The sequence below is a fragment of the Hordeum vulgare genome, chromosome 2H, assembly GCF_904849725.1.
Source record: "Hordeum vulgare subsp. vulgare chromosome 2H, MorexV3_pseudomolecules_assembly, whole genome shotgun sequence".
Classification (NCBI taxonomy): Eukaryota; Viridiplantae; Streptophyta; class Magnoliopsida; order Poales; family Poaceae; genus Hordeum; species Hordeum vulgare.
The window spans coordinates 568,960,480-568,977,237 of NC_058519.1; the positions used below are offsets into that span (position 1 = coordinate 568,960,480).

Consider the following 16,758-nt stretch of genomic DNA (forward strand, 5'->3'; position numbering starts at 1 on the left):
ACGGATAAACTTGGTGGTGCTTGCCGGAGCCTAAGCATCAGCGTCGCGTAAGGATGACATTTCGTTCGGGGTCTGATTTGGTACACGGCGCTCGGGTCGAGTTGGGCACGTGTCTCTCTCGATCCATGGATGGATGGACATGGTCTAGTCTAGGCTCCAGGTGTCTCAGGGAAGAGCCCTGTACTGTGCAGTACTGGAGACTGCAGAGCCCCGTATGTCTAGGTACTACCACGGTATTGTAGGGGGTGGCTAAGTGAAGTGATTAATTAATTGTTAATGTGTGCGGTGGTTTGGTTGTCCTGTTGGAGCACTCTTGTGCGAGTATGATGGGCCATCATCACTGCTTGCCGTGGCCGTTAAGTGCAACTCCCTCGTCCCCTTCTCCTTCTTCTTCTTTAATTCTTCCGGTACTCCTACAAACTCGAGTGAACGAACGCACGGGGCTTTGGAGATCGATGGCCATGTGAACAGGCCCTCCTCTGGCCCTCTGCTCTACAAAGAGCACTACGTGGTGCGCCGCCGCCGGCGACGACGATGATGGCCCGGCTGTTGCTCGGGGTCTCCCTCCTGCTGCTCGTGGGGCTCAGGCTCGGCCGCGCTGCCACCGCCGTGGCCTCTGAGCCCTCCGTCTCAGACGACAGTGCGTGAACTACCATTGATTTCCTCTCTTGCTTCGTGCGACCAACTTCGTTTCCTTCTTGATACCGACTGATTGTCCGTTTCGTTGTGTCGTCCTTCTTGTCCCGGGCGTGCAGTGCGTGCGCTCCTCGCCTTCAAGAGAGCCATCTCCGACGACCCTCTCTCCGACTGGAACTCCAGCGACGCGGATCCCTGCTGGTGGTCCGGCGTCTGGTGCTCCTTCTCCAGCTGGAACTCCAGCGACAGCCGTGTGGTGGCTCTGTAAGAATCCCTGCTATTCCTCTTTTTCCTCACGCCAGTCTGCTGCAAAGATGAGGGAGCCGCCCGAATGCGCCGTTTCTTGAGCATATCGCCGCCCTCTCTCTATGTGCAAGCGCATGTTCGATCGCCTCTTTCAGAGTTTATTATCAGAAACGACATGAGCAATTCTTCCTGCACCCTCTCCGGTCCAATGGAGCAATCCGGGGGTAGAAGAAAGACTCTCTGGGCCAACAGCAGGACAGGATGATACATTCATCTTTTTCCACAGAAATGTCTCCGACAGCACAATGAGACATCCAGCTGAAAGCTACCATCATTTTTTTTACCTACCTTTACTATGCACCTCCCCTATCTTCAGTTGACCCGAGAAACACCTACAGAAAACTGACCCGGTGGGTTTGTGGTCCCACCCCGAGAAGCCAATGGAATTCTCAGTTTTCACAAAAACAATCTTCAAACCCAAGTGTTAATTTTTTGTGTGAGGAAAAATCCAAGTGTTGCTTATCCAGAGTAAAATAAGAAATGTGTTAGTAGTAGTATTATTATTTACGCACACTTGCTAGTTAGCCAAAAGTTCAGCAATGCAATCAATTATTATGTACTGTACTTTATATGTTGATAAACGTGCTGTTCTTCTCTCGTTGGAAGTAAAATGCCATATTTCTTGCTGCCAGGGACTTATCAAACTCATCTCTCTCGGGGTTCCTCGCACCAGAGATTGGGTCCTTGACTTCACTGCAAAAACTGTAAGTGCTTGTAACCCTTGTTTTTCACTACATGTACTTCGCCTGCAAGCACCTGAGAATAATAGGCTTCTTAAACTTCCTGCAGCATATTGGATCACAATGCATTCACGGGCTCGATACCGAGAGAAATCGGCAAGTTAAAGAACCTTACCGTGCTGAATCTCGGTGCAAATCAACTGGTGGGGCCCATTCCAAGTGAGACCGGCGACATGAAAAACATCTCAACAATGTACTACTACCCCAGAACCAGTGATCAACCTGTGTTTCTTCAGCTACCATCATCTATTTTTCAGGTTCATAACCCTTCCATTCTCTTATGCCCTAGAGACCTTCACGCGAATCGGTTGAGTGGCGCTATCCCTCCCGAGCTCGGCAAGTTGGCAAACCTCAAGGAGCTGCGATTGAGCAATAACAACCTTACAGGGACTATTCCTGGAAGTAATGATTCCATCATGTAAGTGCATCCGTTTCGGTCTTTCAGAGTCTTCAAAACCAAACATTATCTGTTTTCAGCATGCATAATCTGGATCCTGGAAAGGCACGGGAGCACGTCTTTTCTGTGGATGCAATAAAGCTATTTAGTTAACAAGTCAGCATCAATCAGCACTGATTCTGTTTCACAATAGTAGTAAGAGAGGACTTCGCATCGATATGGTTTATCGGTTCGAAACAAGCTGAAGGATGAGACAAGAAACAGTGACCAAGTTGCCAAAAAAAAAATTCCTTACCAGATATGCTTCTTCTGTGTGGGCATCAATGGACACTGCACATGAATAAGAAATTATGATTGTTCTTCTTTCAGGGTGTCCACTAACAATGAAGATGGAGTTGGTTTGTGTCAGTTAGCTCAGCTAACTGATATAGACCTCTCAGATAACCTTTTAACTGGAAGTATTCCTGCGTGCTTGGGACATATCCAAAGGTACATCTTTCTTTTGTGGCTTGCATTTCAGCTAAGTCTATCTGAACTTACCTGTCTTACAGTATTTGAACAGATCAAGGATGGCGGGAAATTGCTTCGAGAACAATGGCACAATGAACCGTCCTGACTGGCAATGTACGGTGATGTTTCATTTTTAACACATTACAATCATTCATGCAGTTTAGTCTATTTTCAGCACCATGATTCTATTTAAATTATTATTTTTGGCTGTTTGCCGCTGTTTTTCTGTATTTTTATAAGAGCATGTAGACATTACGTGTTGCAAGATACATCCAGCAGTCCTTTCGACAGTCCTTTCGGCAAAATAATACATTACTTGAATGGAATTGTCTCGTGCATTTGCTTCATAGTAAGCTAGTATTTCCATACTATTCTGCAACTACCCTTGCAGTACTTATTAAACTACTGCACTAGAGCATTAGAGGCTAGTCTGAAGAATATTCACAGCCATTTGTTCATCTTGAAAAGGTAAAAGGCGGTACTTTTGGGGGCTCGAGGACATGAATGGTGCGGCCATAGGAACTTAAAAATTGCCTGTTCAAATGTAGTCGATATTAGCAAAGTAGGACCTACGCTGTGAGTGACATCATGGAACCTATTGGGTAGTGCGGATGTTAGTTATGCTTTGCTAAAACAAAGAGAAGAAATTTGCCACTTTGTTTGCTTTCTTCTTGGACCCTTTCTTTCACATTCTTCTCTTTGTCCCCTAGTTTGATCTCTTGTCCTAATCTTCTTGTGTTTGACAAATGTATCCAAGTTTTTCCAAGTATTCAGTTTTTCTGTGGACTATTTATACATCAGCACTGATTGAAGCAAATCAAAACTGATCTGTGCATTTTAGGAATAAAATATAACTCAAAATGGTCTATACCTACTTCTCTTTCTGATATACCAGAACACAGTTTTTTTTTAATATTACTTAGGTCCCCTACTGTAATTTCTTCTTTTATTAGCAGTGAGTGAGTATATTGCCTCATAATTACAGGTGGAAACAGCACGGACGCAGGCAAAGACAACAACAGTATTGGTAAAGATGGGCAGCAGAAAAGCAAGCTGCAGCCACTTTGGCTCCTCATTGTGGAAGTCGTCACAGGAGTTTCAGTGCTCACCGTTTTAACACTCTGTGTCATCGCTGGTATAAGAAGACGCAAAGATAGATCCTCCAGGCGGAACGGTGTTCCATGGACAAGAGCGTTAAGCTGGAAGGAAAACAACGTGATCTCAATTGGTCAGTGTTTGCCTTCTCATTGACAAACATTGGAGTGTGTACTGCCTTAGTTACAATTGTTTTGCTCGTGCAGACGATGACTTGCTGGCAAATGTGCCGAAAATAACCCGGCAAGAGCTCGCCGAGGCCTGTGAAGACTTCAGCAACATAATTGGGTCTTCCCATGAGACAGTGGTGTACAAGGGAACCATGAAGGATGGCCGGGAGATCGCCGTCGTGTCAATGTCCGCTCCGGCGCATTACTGGACGAACTACGTCGAGCTTTACTTTCAGAAGGAGGTAAGTTAATTGCTCTCCAACTTGACATTGACACCAAAGATTTTGAACACGGATCTTTGATCACATCTCATGGTATTTTCGACCCTTGTAGGTGGTAGAAATGGCCAGACTGGGTCACGAAAATGCCGCGAAGATGGTGGGATACTGCAAGTCGTCTGATCCGTTCTCAAGAATGGTAGTCTTCGAGTACCCACCCAACGGGACACTCTATGAGCATCTGCACGGTAAGCTTATAATAATACTCTTTTGTGTCTTTGGCATTGGGACGTTGCTGCATTTGGGAAGGTGCTCATTTGATGGTGTGTGCCTTCAGAGGTGGAAGGATATCAGCTATCCTGGCCCAGGCGGATGAAGATAGCGCTGAGCATCGCGCGCGTCCTCAGATACCTGCACACCGAGCTGCAGCCGCCGTTCGCCGTCGCGGCGCTGGCGTCCAGCTCCATCTATCTGACTGAAGATTTCTCGCCCAAGGTCGGCCCATTGCTTATTTGAAGTTTTGAACACGGCGTCTTTGGTGCAGTTGACAGCAAAATGGTAACACCCGAGCTAATAAAATGGGTTTTGATTTTGCAGATAATTGACTTCGAGAGGTGGAGGGGCCTCGTCGGCAAACCGCTCCTCAGCTCCGGCTGCGTGGTGAACGGCGGCGGGCATTCCAACGGCGTCGTGGACTCCCGGCACGTGCGCTTCATGGACGTCCAGGCCAACACCTTCGCCTTCGGGGTGATCCTCCTGGAGCTCATAAGCGGCAGGGCCTCGCTCTCCAAGGACACAGACGACCTGGTGGACTGGGTAATTAACTGTCTTGCCTGAAACAAGAACTCAAAAATTTATTTACTGCTGTGGTAATAGCATGGCAAATCTACCACGCTGAGAATCATGACGGACTGAGATGTTTGTATATTTTGTGTGTGTGTTCAGGCGAGGAAGCACCTGGAGCAGCCGGGGGAGCTGGGCAAGCTGGTGGACCCGAAGCTGGCCGGGAGCGTGAACCAGGAGAGCCTGGGCATCATCTGCAACGTGGTGAACCTCTGCATCGACGCCGAGCCGTCGCGGCGGCCCTCCATGAACATGATCGCGGCCATCCTCGAGGACGGCGTCGACACGTCCGTCAGGGATTCATCGCTGGCGTGGGCGGAGGCGGCCATCTCCTAGATGCCCCCTTTGCCTCGCTGCTGCTTGTGCAGTCGTGTTTTGTGTAGGCAGCAACTGCATGCATGCACAGTGAACTGATTTGCCTAAAAAGATTGGTTTCTGATCCATGTCTTCATGAACAATACGATCGTGTGCGTTTTTAGTAGACGTGTGCACGGAGATTGCACGGGAACGGATGTGTGTGTCGATGGGAAAAAAAAACAATACGAGTGTGTGAGTGTGGGCCGTTGCAAATGGAAGAAAGGCTTTTTTGGGTAGAGATGCATTTTCCTACGGCCCGTCCAGATAATAGAACCAGGCCCATAAAGAAGGGCCCATGTCACGTCCGCGGCCTATCCCTCAACTAAGGAAAATCCACACAATGAAAGAGCGATTTCACCGACATTTTCTTCGGGGGGAGGAAAAAAATACACGGCCGCTGCGTCGCCATGGCGGGAGAGGAGCAGCCCCTGACGGAGTACGAGAAGGAGCGGCTGGCGCGGATACGGGAGAACGAGGCCCGCCTCGAGGCCCTCGGCATCCGCCGCCTAGCGGCGTCCCCCCTCCTCAACCAGCCGTCCTCCGCGGCGGCGGCGGCGGCGGCGGGGGCCAAGAGAAAACAGAAGAAGCGATCCGACGATGCGGACGAGGAGTACCTCCCGTCCGACGGGGGCGGCGGGGAGGAGAGCTCGTCGGCCAGTGACCAGGACACCGAGGAGGACTTCAAGCCTTCCTCTAGGTCTAACCAAAAGGTGCCCCCCATTTTCCGTTGCAGCAAATCCAGGCCCTTCAATCTTAGCATGGATTTGTTGACTCTATTGGTGATACTGTATCTAGCAATTGTTGCATCAGTTGCATTGCCATTAGGGTATCCTACACCGGCCTTTTTCTCATCATCTTAGTACACTCCTGAGCTTCAGTGGGCTTGTTCATGGCATCCTTACAGGTTAAATTTGCTAAATCGCGGTTTTAGCAGTACCTAAGCTAAGCAGCAACACAAGGTCGATAGATTTTACTAAGCAATGGAATGTGAAATTGCATGTTAATAAACTGTCTGCTCTTTCAGTAGTACCAATGCATAGGTTTCAGCTCTGTGATTTCTTTTCAGGGAAAGGCAAAGAAGAAACTGAACTTAGGAAGCCCTTCTAAAAGCACCTTTAGAGAAGAAGATGCTCCCTTAACCGATTTTATGGATGACGATGCAGCCTTACAACAGGTAATAATGCATACATCGCAAATGTAGGTGCCAAAATCTAACGTGATCCTTGAATGCTTATTGAACTCCTGATCCTTTTTCCACTTACGATTCTTCGCCATATGCAGGCGATTGCACTCTCCCTGGCAGAACCTTCAAAAAGCTCCGTGACAACAGCAGAACCTTCAAAAAGTTCCGTGACGACAACAACAGCTGCAGAACCTTCAAAAAGTTCCGTGACGACAACAACAGCTGCAGAACCTTCAAAAAGCTCCGTGACAACAGCAGAACCTTCAAAAAGTTCAGTGACGACAACAACAACTGCAGAAACTTCAAGCAGAGGAGCCAAAGGACGGAAAGGCACGCCGTGCAAAAATGACAATACCACACCTGTTAAGGACTCTGCTAAAAATAGGAAGACAAAGAAGCAGGTATGTTCCTTCCAGAATGGCATGTACGGTATTGGCTTTACATCCCAATCTTACTTGTGTTCTGCATAATCGTGCTTCCATTTTTCCATTGCTTGCTTTCAGGTCAGGAGCAGAATTCAACTGTCGGAAGATGATGTGGTGGCAATATTCTTCTCATTTGATGGTATTTTATCTCACTTGGAAGTCCTTTTATGACATTTTGTGTTGCATCTATACATAATTGTTTATTGAGGAAATAGTCTTAGTAGGAAAGCCCTTGTGATTTGTGCATTGGTTAAAGTTACGTATGGTGTGATCCTGCGATGCTTACCAAGGGAATAAAGATTAATTCTTAAAGAGCATTGGACAAGCCAAGCTGGTTTGTCCACACTGAATCTTCAGTTGGGTATTCCCCTATAGATAAATGGGTTTAGTTATGCTCATAGCAGAAGCTCAAAATTTTGATTGGCATAGTTTCTCTTTTGTTGTCACTGTACTATAAGGTTTTATCTTTATATTTTACTTTTATGGACTGTGAATTGGTTACTACTTTGGTGTACAGAAGCTGGAAAAGGATACATCGCACCCTGGGATCTTGAAAAAATGGCCAACGTAAATGATTTCATCTGGACAGATTTTGAGCTATCTAATATGATCAATTTCTTTGATAATGACAAAGATGGAAAGGTTTGTCCTTTGTTCTTTAATAAAAATGTTGGCATGTCTACTTTAAATGATGCATTGTTTAGAATCCAGTTCTGTGATTTGGGTAACTATAACTAGTCTGATTTATGTGCACTCATGGAACCATATTCAAATCAATTAACACTGACAACTGGTTCCCTTTTGGAGAATTACACATTTAAATCAGTTATAAATGCACTTCTCAGGTCACGCCTGTTTTAGCCAGGCCAGAACTGGCAGATTCCCACCATTTCCCCTGCTATTTGCCAATGTATTTAAGAATGTCAATAGTTTAAAATATATGTGTATTTGACTAGCGATTATATATATGATAGCCCTGTTGTTCTACTCTCTCCGTCTTAGTTTACAAGTCCGGCACATGTACCTAAGTCGTTAATTTGACCAACTTAATGAGAGTCATATATGACAAAAAATATATAATTAGAAACTTTAGATGCTCTATTTTCTAATGATATAATTTTTATGTTAAACAATATATTTTATAGAAGTCAAATTGACGATCTAGGTACACGATAAGTCAAATTTTTATATAGCTTATCATAATGATTATAAATAATTATCATGGAACATGGATTCCAACAACAGATACCTAGCCACCATTGCCTGTTCTGTCAAACAGATGCTGCAAACACTCGTTCGACGGTGGTCCACGAGCGCTACAACATGAATCCAGTTCTTACAATTCAGCTTTACTTCACAGATAAGCCTCGAGGAATTCCGAGCCATCGTGTCCCGATGCAACATGCTGCAAGAGCCAGGGGAGTGATGATGACAGGGCAAGCAGACGGTGCCTCTGCAAAACCTAACAACTATTGAGACGGCATGGATTGGAAGGTGAAACCTGGCGCTTATGCTGGATTGCTGGAGCCTGGAGGCATGAGTCAATTGAAGTCCCAGGACTCAACAGAACCTTTGTCCACAGGAGCTGGGTTTTTTTTTTTTGATAAACCACATGAGCTGCATATGGAAGTCTAAATAGCCTAGCGGTTACTCTTGCCATGTGACTCGATGCCCAAATTTGTAGCCGTATGAGCTAGGATTAATTTTTCATGTACGTTGTTGAGTAGTACTACGGGACTACTGTTGCTCTTCTAATAGGAATCGCCACCAATTCGCCGTGCTCTTATTTACTGCTGCAAATGGACGCATGGACGTCGAATTAAGCAAAAATCCAGTGGACCTGCGGCTCCCGGCCTCGTACGAAATCCATAATTCTAGATGATGTATTCCCTGTGTAAAAATAAAGGGAGTACATGGGTAATTAACCAACCACTTTCCAACACTGCTCGAAACTTCCAAAGAGTTCCTAAATATAAGATTATTTAGAGATTTTAATATAAACTACTCCCTCCGTTTCTAAATATAAGTCTTTAAAGAGGTTTCATTAGTGGACTACATACAGATGTATATAGACGTACTTTAGTATAGATTCATTCATTTTGGTATGTATGTAGACTTCTAATGAAACATCTTAAAAGACTTATATTTAGGAACGGAGGAAGTACATACAAATGTATATAGACATATTTTAGAGTATACATTCACTCATTTGCTTTTATGTAGACCATACTGAAATTGGTAAAAGGTCTTGTATTTAGAAATAAAGGGAGTACATTTTACGCTATCTATACTGCATGAATTTGAGCCAAACTTAAAAAGAGCTCTTGGAAATTTCCGTTCCAAGTCACTGGTTTACTTAGTCAAAACGAATGATGTATTATTATCCTTGAAACACTGGACAAATATACCACGAGGGAATCAGCACTAGATAGGTGAAAGTCATTTTTTAACAATTATACCAATGCCCAAGCTAACAGTAGCCATAGATATGGCAAACAACCTTTAACCGTGACGGCTAGTTGACTGGGTATGATGGTCAACCAATCTGAGCTACTACAGGAGACATCATACCCTAAGATAGTGTGCTGTTAAGTAGCGGCGTCGTACATGTAAATGAGTGCATCAGAATGCAGATAACAACAATGCTCCATTTTGATGAGGGCAGGAGCCTAACAAGATGCAGGCAGGATTACACAGGATCATCTATCTCTTCATCAGATAACCCAGCAGAATTCCCAGCAGGGCAACGGCAACCACAAACACCAATGGGAACCCACCGTTGCCATTTTGCTTGCTGATCTCCCTTCTCACAAGGTCCTGTCGAAATTCAACGGAAGATGTTTGGTTACAACCACATTAGGCTTCGACGTTCACAGCTGAAATTTAAAAGCTTTTCCTGTACCAAACTGCCAATATTCCAACCATGAAGGGCAATCTAAAGTTTGGTACTGTATTATGGTTCATGGACGCTGCAACTGGTTATGGGTGCAATAGGCTGTGGGCCTAAGATATGCCCAGATCAAATGAACAGATAAGCAGCAGTGCAACCGCTATAATGATAAATTTTCTCAAGCCTTCAACACTCGGAAAGGATGCTACTACAATCAAAATGCAAAACATGCCACAAAAATGTTGACATCAAGATCAGAGTCCACTAACCAGTTCCTCGCGAAGCTTGTTGTTCTGCTGAATAGCAGAGTTCCTCTCTTCAGTTAATCTTGAAATCAACGGTGATGTCTACAAAAAAACAGTTCATGAGATATTATTGGTGTAGGTACAAGGCAAGTACAAGATGCTTATAAACAAATAGTGTATGACAAACTGAACGTGTTGAGTGCTCAACAGAGCACAAAGTCTGCTCTCAATAGGACCCATTTATTGACTCATGGTGTAGGTCTGTACGCATAATGCTAGTAATTGTCCGTACCAATACACATGCAAAAGTTACTCTATGTACTACCAAAGCATGTGCATTTGGACCTAATAACGATTCTAGTTGCTATAGTATGCCAATTGGGCAGATCTGTGTGTATCATTGAGTGGAATTAGCTACAGTTGCAAGTCCACAGCGAGAGAAATTAGCAAAGGCCAACAACTAAAGATGATCAACTGAATACAGGTTGATAAAATAAGTACACAAAAAATGAACTGGGTATCTTGTTATAAATTAAGAGCTTGACCAATATCCACTGATCTCTGAGATGAAATGATAACAGTCCAACGTGCATACATATTCTCCGTAGTATAATAACAAAAGCATAGGGCAGCACGCAACAGTTAACACAGAAACACCTAATTTCATGTTTAGCAAGTTTCCCGCAAAAAAAAATGTTTAGCAAGTTCATCATAGTGATGCCGATACAAATAGCTGTCTTACACCATAGTATCTATTATCACAAAGCTGAACTTAATACGACTCACTAGTGGCTTAAATATGTATCCCTACATTACAGTATAAATTCAAAATACTTACATCAGTCTGAGGCTTAAAGATCCAGTATTTTGGTTGTCTTTTATTGAGTATTTCAGTGTTAAGTTGAATGCTGCTCAAAGTCTAATGGCGCTAACAAGTGCAACAGCATCTTGAACACAAATTTGTTGTTTGAAATAATTCTTATGTAGTACTAAGCAACAAGGTGTCAGCTCACTGAACGTCTATTTACAAAGCATGACACTTGTGATGCACAACATTTACTTAATCCTTTGGAAGTGTCAGACAAAATAGAGAAAGTTGACTATCTAAAACATTTAAATTTAGAGTTATGAAGTAAATGTTAGAATGATTTTGTGGAGAATATGTGATTTAAGTGGAAACCACCACGATAACTCTGCAGCTTTACCCTCCTTCCAAATGATACAACTATGCAATTAAGGCAGACTGATAATCGAGAAAAGTGCAAGTTACATATCTATTGTACTTGATTTTACTTCTCGGGGTTTCGATGAAGGTTTGCTCCCTATTAGCGTTAAACATTTACAGAAAAGGATGTCCCAAAGGTATACAAAATCAATTTCTGCTTTCGAAACATCTACAAGAAAATCCATGCGGACTTAAATAGTTGTTCGAAGGAGCTGACCTCAGAGGTTATCTCCAATGGTTCCTTGCGCGCCTGAAACCAGCAACAAGTCAGTTTAACATGGTTACAAAAAAGAGCAAACCAGGAAAAGAGCAGATGAAGTTAAGATACTAACCGAGGACAGTGGTGGCTCATCAGATTCCCTTGTTGCCTGCATCTAGAAAATAGTCAATCACATCTCAAACAGTTAGGAACAAACAACAAAATCAAAGAAACAGCATAAAGTTAGAGATCTCACATCTTGATAATTTATGTTTGTCCCATCTGACCATGAAGGCCGAGGCGACGAACCCTCCTCAGACCCCTCACGCACAGGCGATGGTGGTCGGGGTGGTTGTACATAGACAACTTTCAGCCTCACCTCATCCACCACATTCCCTGATTCTTTCTTAAACTGCACAAGGTTCAGTTGTTAGCACCGCTGAAGCAAACATCCCTCAACATAATCGAACCAACGAAGAGACATCATAATGTGAACTACCATCTCTCCGGTGATATCCTTGACTGCTGTTCCCTCCGTCACAACGGCGCTCTGCACGAGAAACTTGTCCTTGCACTGCATGTCAGGCGGCGCCTGCTTCAGCGCTTGCATCGTCACTGAGAAATCAGAGACGCTGTCAGTTTTTGCGCAAAGATAACAGAGCAACCGGATGACTTTGGTCAGGAGGTGTATGGGAGCTGGCACTACCGACGACGCTGCTGGTGGACCGTGGCGGCACAATGCCGCTGTTGGGCCGCACGCAGTACTTCTTGGGGCTGGTCGTCTTGACCTAAGAGGCGCAACATTTCACCAAATGCGGCATCACATTCAGACACTTTGTGCGCAAATCGCGGAGCCGTGTGCTGCGACAGAAGACTGAGAACACTTGTGGAAAACGACGGCGTGGCGATTCCGGTTACCTTGAAGGCGAGGTAGTCGTCCGTCCTGTTGGTGAGCTCCATGGAGCACGAGATCTGCTTCATGAACTCGACTGCGCGGTCGAGAGAGAAAAAAAAATATGAGGACATAATCTAGCACGAACACAGTACGAACTGGCGAATCCGCCGGATTCCCTCCACGCTCTGAATAAAAAAACCGCAGGGGGATTTTTGGCTTAAAAAAACCACCGGGGCAGTTCAAACCGAGAACCACGCAAACATCAGTCCGAAAATTCCTTGAGAAGAGCAACAGCGGCGGCATGTGCCCCAGAACGGCTAGATACAACAAAACGAAGGGATGTTGAGGCGGGGAGGAGGGGCCGTACAGGGGAAGCGGAGCTCGAGGGGCTCGATCCCGAGCAGCTCCTTGGAGTCGGAGCCCATCTGCGGCGCGAATTCGGCGGGCGAGCTCGGCGCGGGGTCGGTCCGGCGAGGGGGTGACGGACGACGGAGCTAGGGTTTGGGGGGGAGTGCGTGGCTGCCTCGGGGGGCGAGAGGAATCGGAAGGGAAGGGAGCAGGAGTGGGAAGGTTGGTGCGGTTGCGGCGTTGGTCTTTTGTTGGGAGACTTGATTGAGCTGCTGTGAGTGTTGAGCACGAGCGCGACGGCAGAATTTTGTGGGTTAAAAAAAGGGATTAGGCTGCCCCGGATTTGGTTGCGGTTGATGCGCCTTTGCCCTCTGCCACTCTGTGGTTTCCTCTTTCTGCAAAACAGCAAAGCTGCGGTGGGTGGAGATCCTATCTGTGACAACAAGTAGATGGAGTACATCGCATCCATCCATCGCCTTTGTTAGGTGAAAAAATCGGGGATTTGTCTAAGGATGTACGCCTCTCTACGTGCCGCCCGATTTCTCGCCGGTTACCTCTCACCACAAGGTAAAAATTGTGGCAAAATTATGAGCCTGTTTGGTTCACAGTCATACTTTACCAAGTTAAAATTTGACAACCACAGTTTAGTTGACATATGTTTTGTTTTTGCCATATTTTTGCTTGTCACACTTTATTGTTTTTATGACCCATTTGTTATAGAGTCAAATTTTTTGTCAACTTTTATCAAAGTTTGGCATTCGTTTTTTCAGTCATACTTTGTGGCTTACCATACTTTGATGGTTTGTCACACTTTGGCTTAACAAAATTAATCTCCAACCAAACAGACCCTATACCCAACCCCTGTTTCCAACTAGCTATCTTTTATATGGTTCAGTTGGGTTTTTTCACAGCCAAGGTCAGCCAATCGTTGGTGGACACGTGCATTATTTTTGGTACATGGCAGGGTAGAATCTTTATGTGGATCCAGCCACTGCGTGCAAATTTTTTTAACGTGATGTCGACCTTTGCTGGTGGATCTAGCGATTCTCGTGCCTACACTATAATTTCCGATTCTTTCTTGCTAGGACGTGATGTGCATGTGTCAATCGGCTCGGTAAGGAAATTTCACGTGATTAGCCACACGTAATTACATTAGCACATGTTTACATGCAACAAGCCACTTATACCATTCCCAGGTCAAGCGCCTGGTTCGTCGTGCGGTCACGCTTCATATGGCGACGTGGATGGCCCATGCATGTGCAGTCGTTTTTTGGTAAAATTGATAAAAATGACCCCTCGGGCGAAAGACCTCACGGAGTGACCCCTCAGGGGAAATATTTCCCCGGCCTGACCCTTTTGTGTGGCGTCCGACACCTAGGCGCCACACTACACTGTGTGACGCCTAGCTGTTCGGCGCCACACCTCCCGACCACCTGGCAGGGAGGGGCCCTGATGGGGTTATAGTCCTAGGGTAGGGTCATAGGCCTGCCCTGTAGGTCCTACCCAAGGACTACCCCTCACAAAGGACAAGGCCCTTAGTCAGCTTCGACTGAATTAAGGAGTCTCCATCATCCAGTCGGTAACAGGTCATCGATCATCCAGTCGGAGACTAGCATTCGGAGGATATCAAGCTAACCGACTGGCTACCACTCAGTACATCGTACCCCCCTGGAGGGAAACGGTCGTACGTTTCCAGGTGCATTTATTAGCATTTAGGGCGTACGTTACCTGTAACGTACGCATTCAATCGCCACTACTCCACCCCTGTACCGGAACCGTTGTGGAGGGCAGCGCACTCTATATAAGCCACCCTCCCCCGCTGGTAGAGAGGTTAGCAACTCATTGTATTCCATATTTCCACTCGACAACAAGCTCCTTGAGCACTGAGACGTAGGGCTATTACCTCCACCGCAGAGGGGACTGAACTCATACAACCTCGCCGTAGCTAAGGCTCTGCCCATCCTTTTCGTACCCTACACATCTATTGTCAGGCTTATACCTACGACAGTTGGCGCCCACCCTGGAGCAGACGTCTAAGCGACTTCCGACGAGTTTGCGACTACTTCCTTTCGTCATGTCGTCCGGTGAAGGTTCGAGCATGGGTCACCAGATCTTCTTCGGCGCTCTCTCCTTCATCATCGACGATTCGGCGTGGCTTCGGGATGCTCCTCTCGACGTCGAGGCGCTTCCCCGTCGTGGGGCTACGCACTTCCGTGCCGACGCCCGCGGCATTCTTCTTCTCCAACAGTCGGCTCTGGTGTCGACGTGCACCGCCGTCACGCGCCGCAGCAAGCGGTCTCGCCGTCCGCGGCTCCAGCGTTGGGTGCAACACGCTCAGGCGCGCCAGAACGCGTCTTCACAAGTGGCGGTTCTAGAGTCCGTTGTGGTTGCCCCGCTGTCCCAGCACTTGGACTCGGTTCCGACTGAGTTTCCTTCCAAGTATGCAGGTCGCGGGCCTGCAGCAGAAGTACACATGGCCAACTCCCATGAAGATCCCCGTCAAGCTGGCCGGAACGAGCACGAGATCGGCGAAACGTCCGGCGCGCGTCGTCCGGCTCGCCGTTCTGCCAGTCGACACACTCGACGGAGCAACGTGGAGTTGTTCCGCACACCCCTCCTCAACTTGGCTGCAGCTGCCAAGATAGTCGATTCCCTCCAGCCGACTGATTCAGAGGCCGGTAGGGGAATCGAGCAGATCCGAGCCCTGTTGCACACGGCGCAGCAGCAGAATTCGGCAGTCTCCCAGTCGCATAACAGGATCCATAATAGTTCCGTTCATGCGAATACGCATCGGTCGGTTCACAGCCCTGGTTCCCATCAGCGGCACAGAGGAGGCAGCCGTTCCATAAATCACGAAGATCGCTGCCGTTCACGCACCCCTCCGCGGGGTGGGCCCTACGGGCCCCGACATCAGGATGATCGGCGTTCAGTCGGTGACACTTACGACCCAAGGCCTGACGCAAGAGGGCGTATCGCTCAGCGAAGGGTCGACAGGGGGCGAGCCCACCGCGAGGGTTATGATATGGACCGTCCGAGCGGAAGCAGGACTATCGTGTCTGGTCCCGAGTGTTTCAGTCGAGCCATCCGTTCGGCTGACATCCCACCAAACTTCAGATTGACGACGGGGATCAGCAAGTTTACAAGAGAGTCCAAGCCAGAAACGTGGCTGGATGACTACCGAGTGGCAGTCCAGATCGGAGGAGGGGACGACCATGTCGCCATGAAGCACCTCCCTCTGATGCTCGACGGCTCGGCTCGAGCGTGGCTGAACCAGTTGCCCCCCTCAAGCATCTACAGTTGGGCAGATCTGGCCCGGGTGTTCATGAGGACCTTCGAAGGGACGTGCAAGCGCCCTGCTGGCCTCGTGGAGCTCCAGCACTGCATCCAGAAGCAGAGTGAGCCCCTGCGAGACTTCATCCAGTGTTGGACAACTCTCTACCACACGGTGGAGAACGTCACCGAGCATCAAGCAGTCTGCGCCTTCAAGGCAGGCGTGCGGTACAGAGACCCGTATCTGAAGAGGGCAACCCCATATATGCGAAGCATACCACTCGACAGTGTCGCCTACTAATCCAGGGGTTCGGTGAAGGGCAACCGAGTGAAAAGGACAACGAACAGGATGAGGAGGACAAGGAGGATCCGTTCCCCCAAGTCCATGCAACTCTCATGATTTTTGCTCACGTTGAGAGCAAGAGTCGACTGAAGCTGGTGAACAAAGAGGTGAACATGGCCACCCCCACCAACCCCAAGTTCCTCAAATGGTCTCAGACTGCGATCACCTTCGACCAGTCGGATCATCCGACACATGTACCCACCCCGGGAAGACAGGCTCTGGTCGTCGACCTGGTGGTGGAAGGAGTTCGACTGCGCAAAGTCCTCATGGACGGCGGCAGTGGCTTGAACATCATGTACGCCGACACACTCAAGGGGATGGGCATCCCGATGTCCAAACTCAGCGAGAGCAGCATGCAGTTCCACGGAGTCGTCCCTGGACGGAAGGCCAAGTCACTCGGTCAGATCACGTTGGACGTCGTTTTCGGCTCCGACAAGAACTTCTGCAAGGAAAAGCTGACGTT

At 47.2% G+C, this 16,758-nt stretch overlaps 3 protein-coding genes across 4 annotated transcripts; 2 read left to right on the forward strand and 1 right to left on the reverse strand.

Annotated features, from left to right (window-relative positions):
* Nucleotides 1–260: 260 nt before the first annotated feature.
* Nucleotides 261–5,358, forward strand: LOC123427346 (probable LRR receptor-like serine/threonine-protein kinase At1g63430). Its single transcript, XM_045111367.1, has 13 exons — nt 261–640; nt 756–900; nt 1,575–1,646; nt 1,732–1,875; nt 1,972–2,100; nt 2,449–2,568; nt 2,642–2,703; nt 3,575–3,817; nt 3,891–4,096; nt 4,188–4,320; nt 4,410–4,567; nt 4,670–4,888; nt 5,018–5,358. Exons 1-13 carry the CDS (start codon nt 535–537, stop codon nt 5,249–5,251), a joined length of 1,971 nt encoding a protein of 656 aa, XP_044967302.1. The 5' UTR covers nt 261–534; the 3' UTR covers nt 5,252–5,358.
* Nucleotides 5,359–5,454: 96 nt separating this feature from the next.
* LOC123427347 (uncharacterized protein DDB_G0286299-like) lies at nt 5,455–8,666 on the forward strand. The gene is made up of 6 exons (XM_045111368.1): nt 5,455–5,982; nt 6,339–6,446; nt 6,554–6,856; nt 6,959–7,019; nt 7,398–7,522; nt 8,241–8,666. The coding sequence occupies exons 1-6, from the start codon at nt 5,680–5,682 to the stop codon at nt 8,304–8,306; spliced, it is 966 nt and encodes a 321-aa protein (XP_044967303.1). The 5' UTR covers nt 5,455–5,679; the 3' UTR covers nt 8,307–8,666.
* A 643-nt stretch (nt 8,667–9,309) lies between these two features.
* LOC123427348 (vesicle-associated protein 1-2-like) lies at nt 9,310–12,950 on the reverse strand. 2 transcript variants are annotated; one of them, XM_045111370.1, is made up of 9 exons: nt 12,702–12,950; nt 12,358–12,428; nt 12,146–12,227; nt 11,939–12,054; nt 11,696–11,851; nt 11,573–11,608; nt 11,458–11,490; nt 10,040–10,117; nt 9,310–9,697 (listed from the first exon to the last, which is right to left on the reverse strand). In XM_045111370.1, the coding sequence occupies exons 1-9, from the start codon at nt 12,757–12,759 to the stop codon at nt 9,584–9,586; spliced, it is 744 nt and encodes a 247-aa protein (XP_044967305.1). In that variant the 5' UTR covers nt 12,760–12,950; the 3' UTR covers nt 9,310–9,583. The 2 variants fall into 2 exon arrangements, with proteins under 2 accessions (XP_044967305.1, XP_044967304.1); XM_045111369.1 differs by having other exon boundaries at nt 11,573–11,614; nt 12,702–12,949.
* Nucleotides 12,951–16,758: the final 3,808 nt, after the last annotated feature.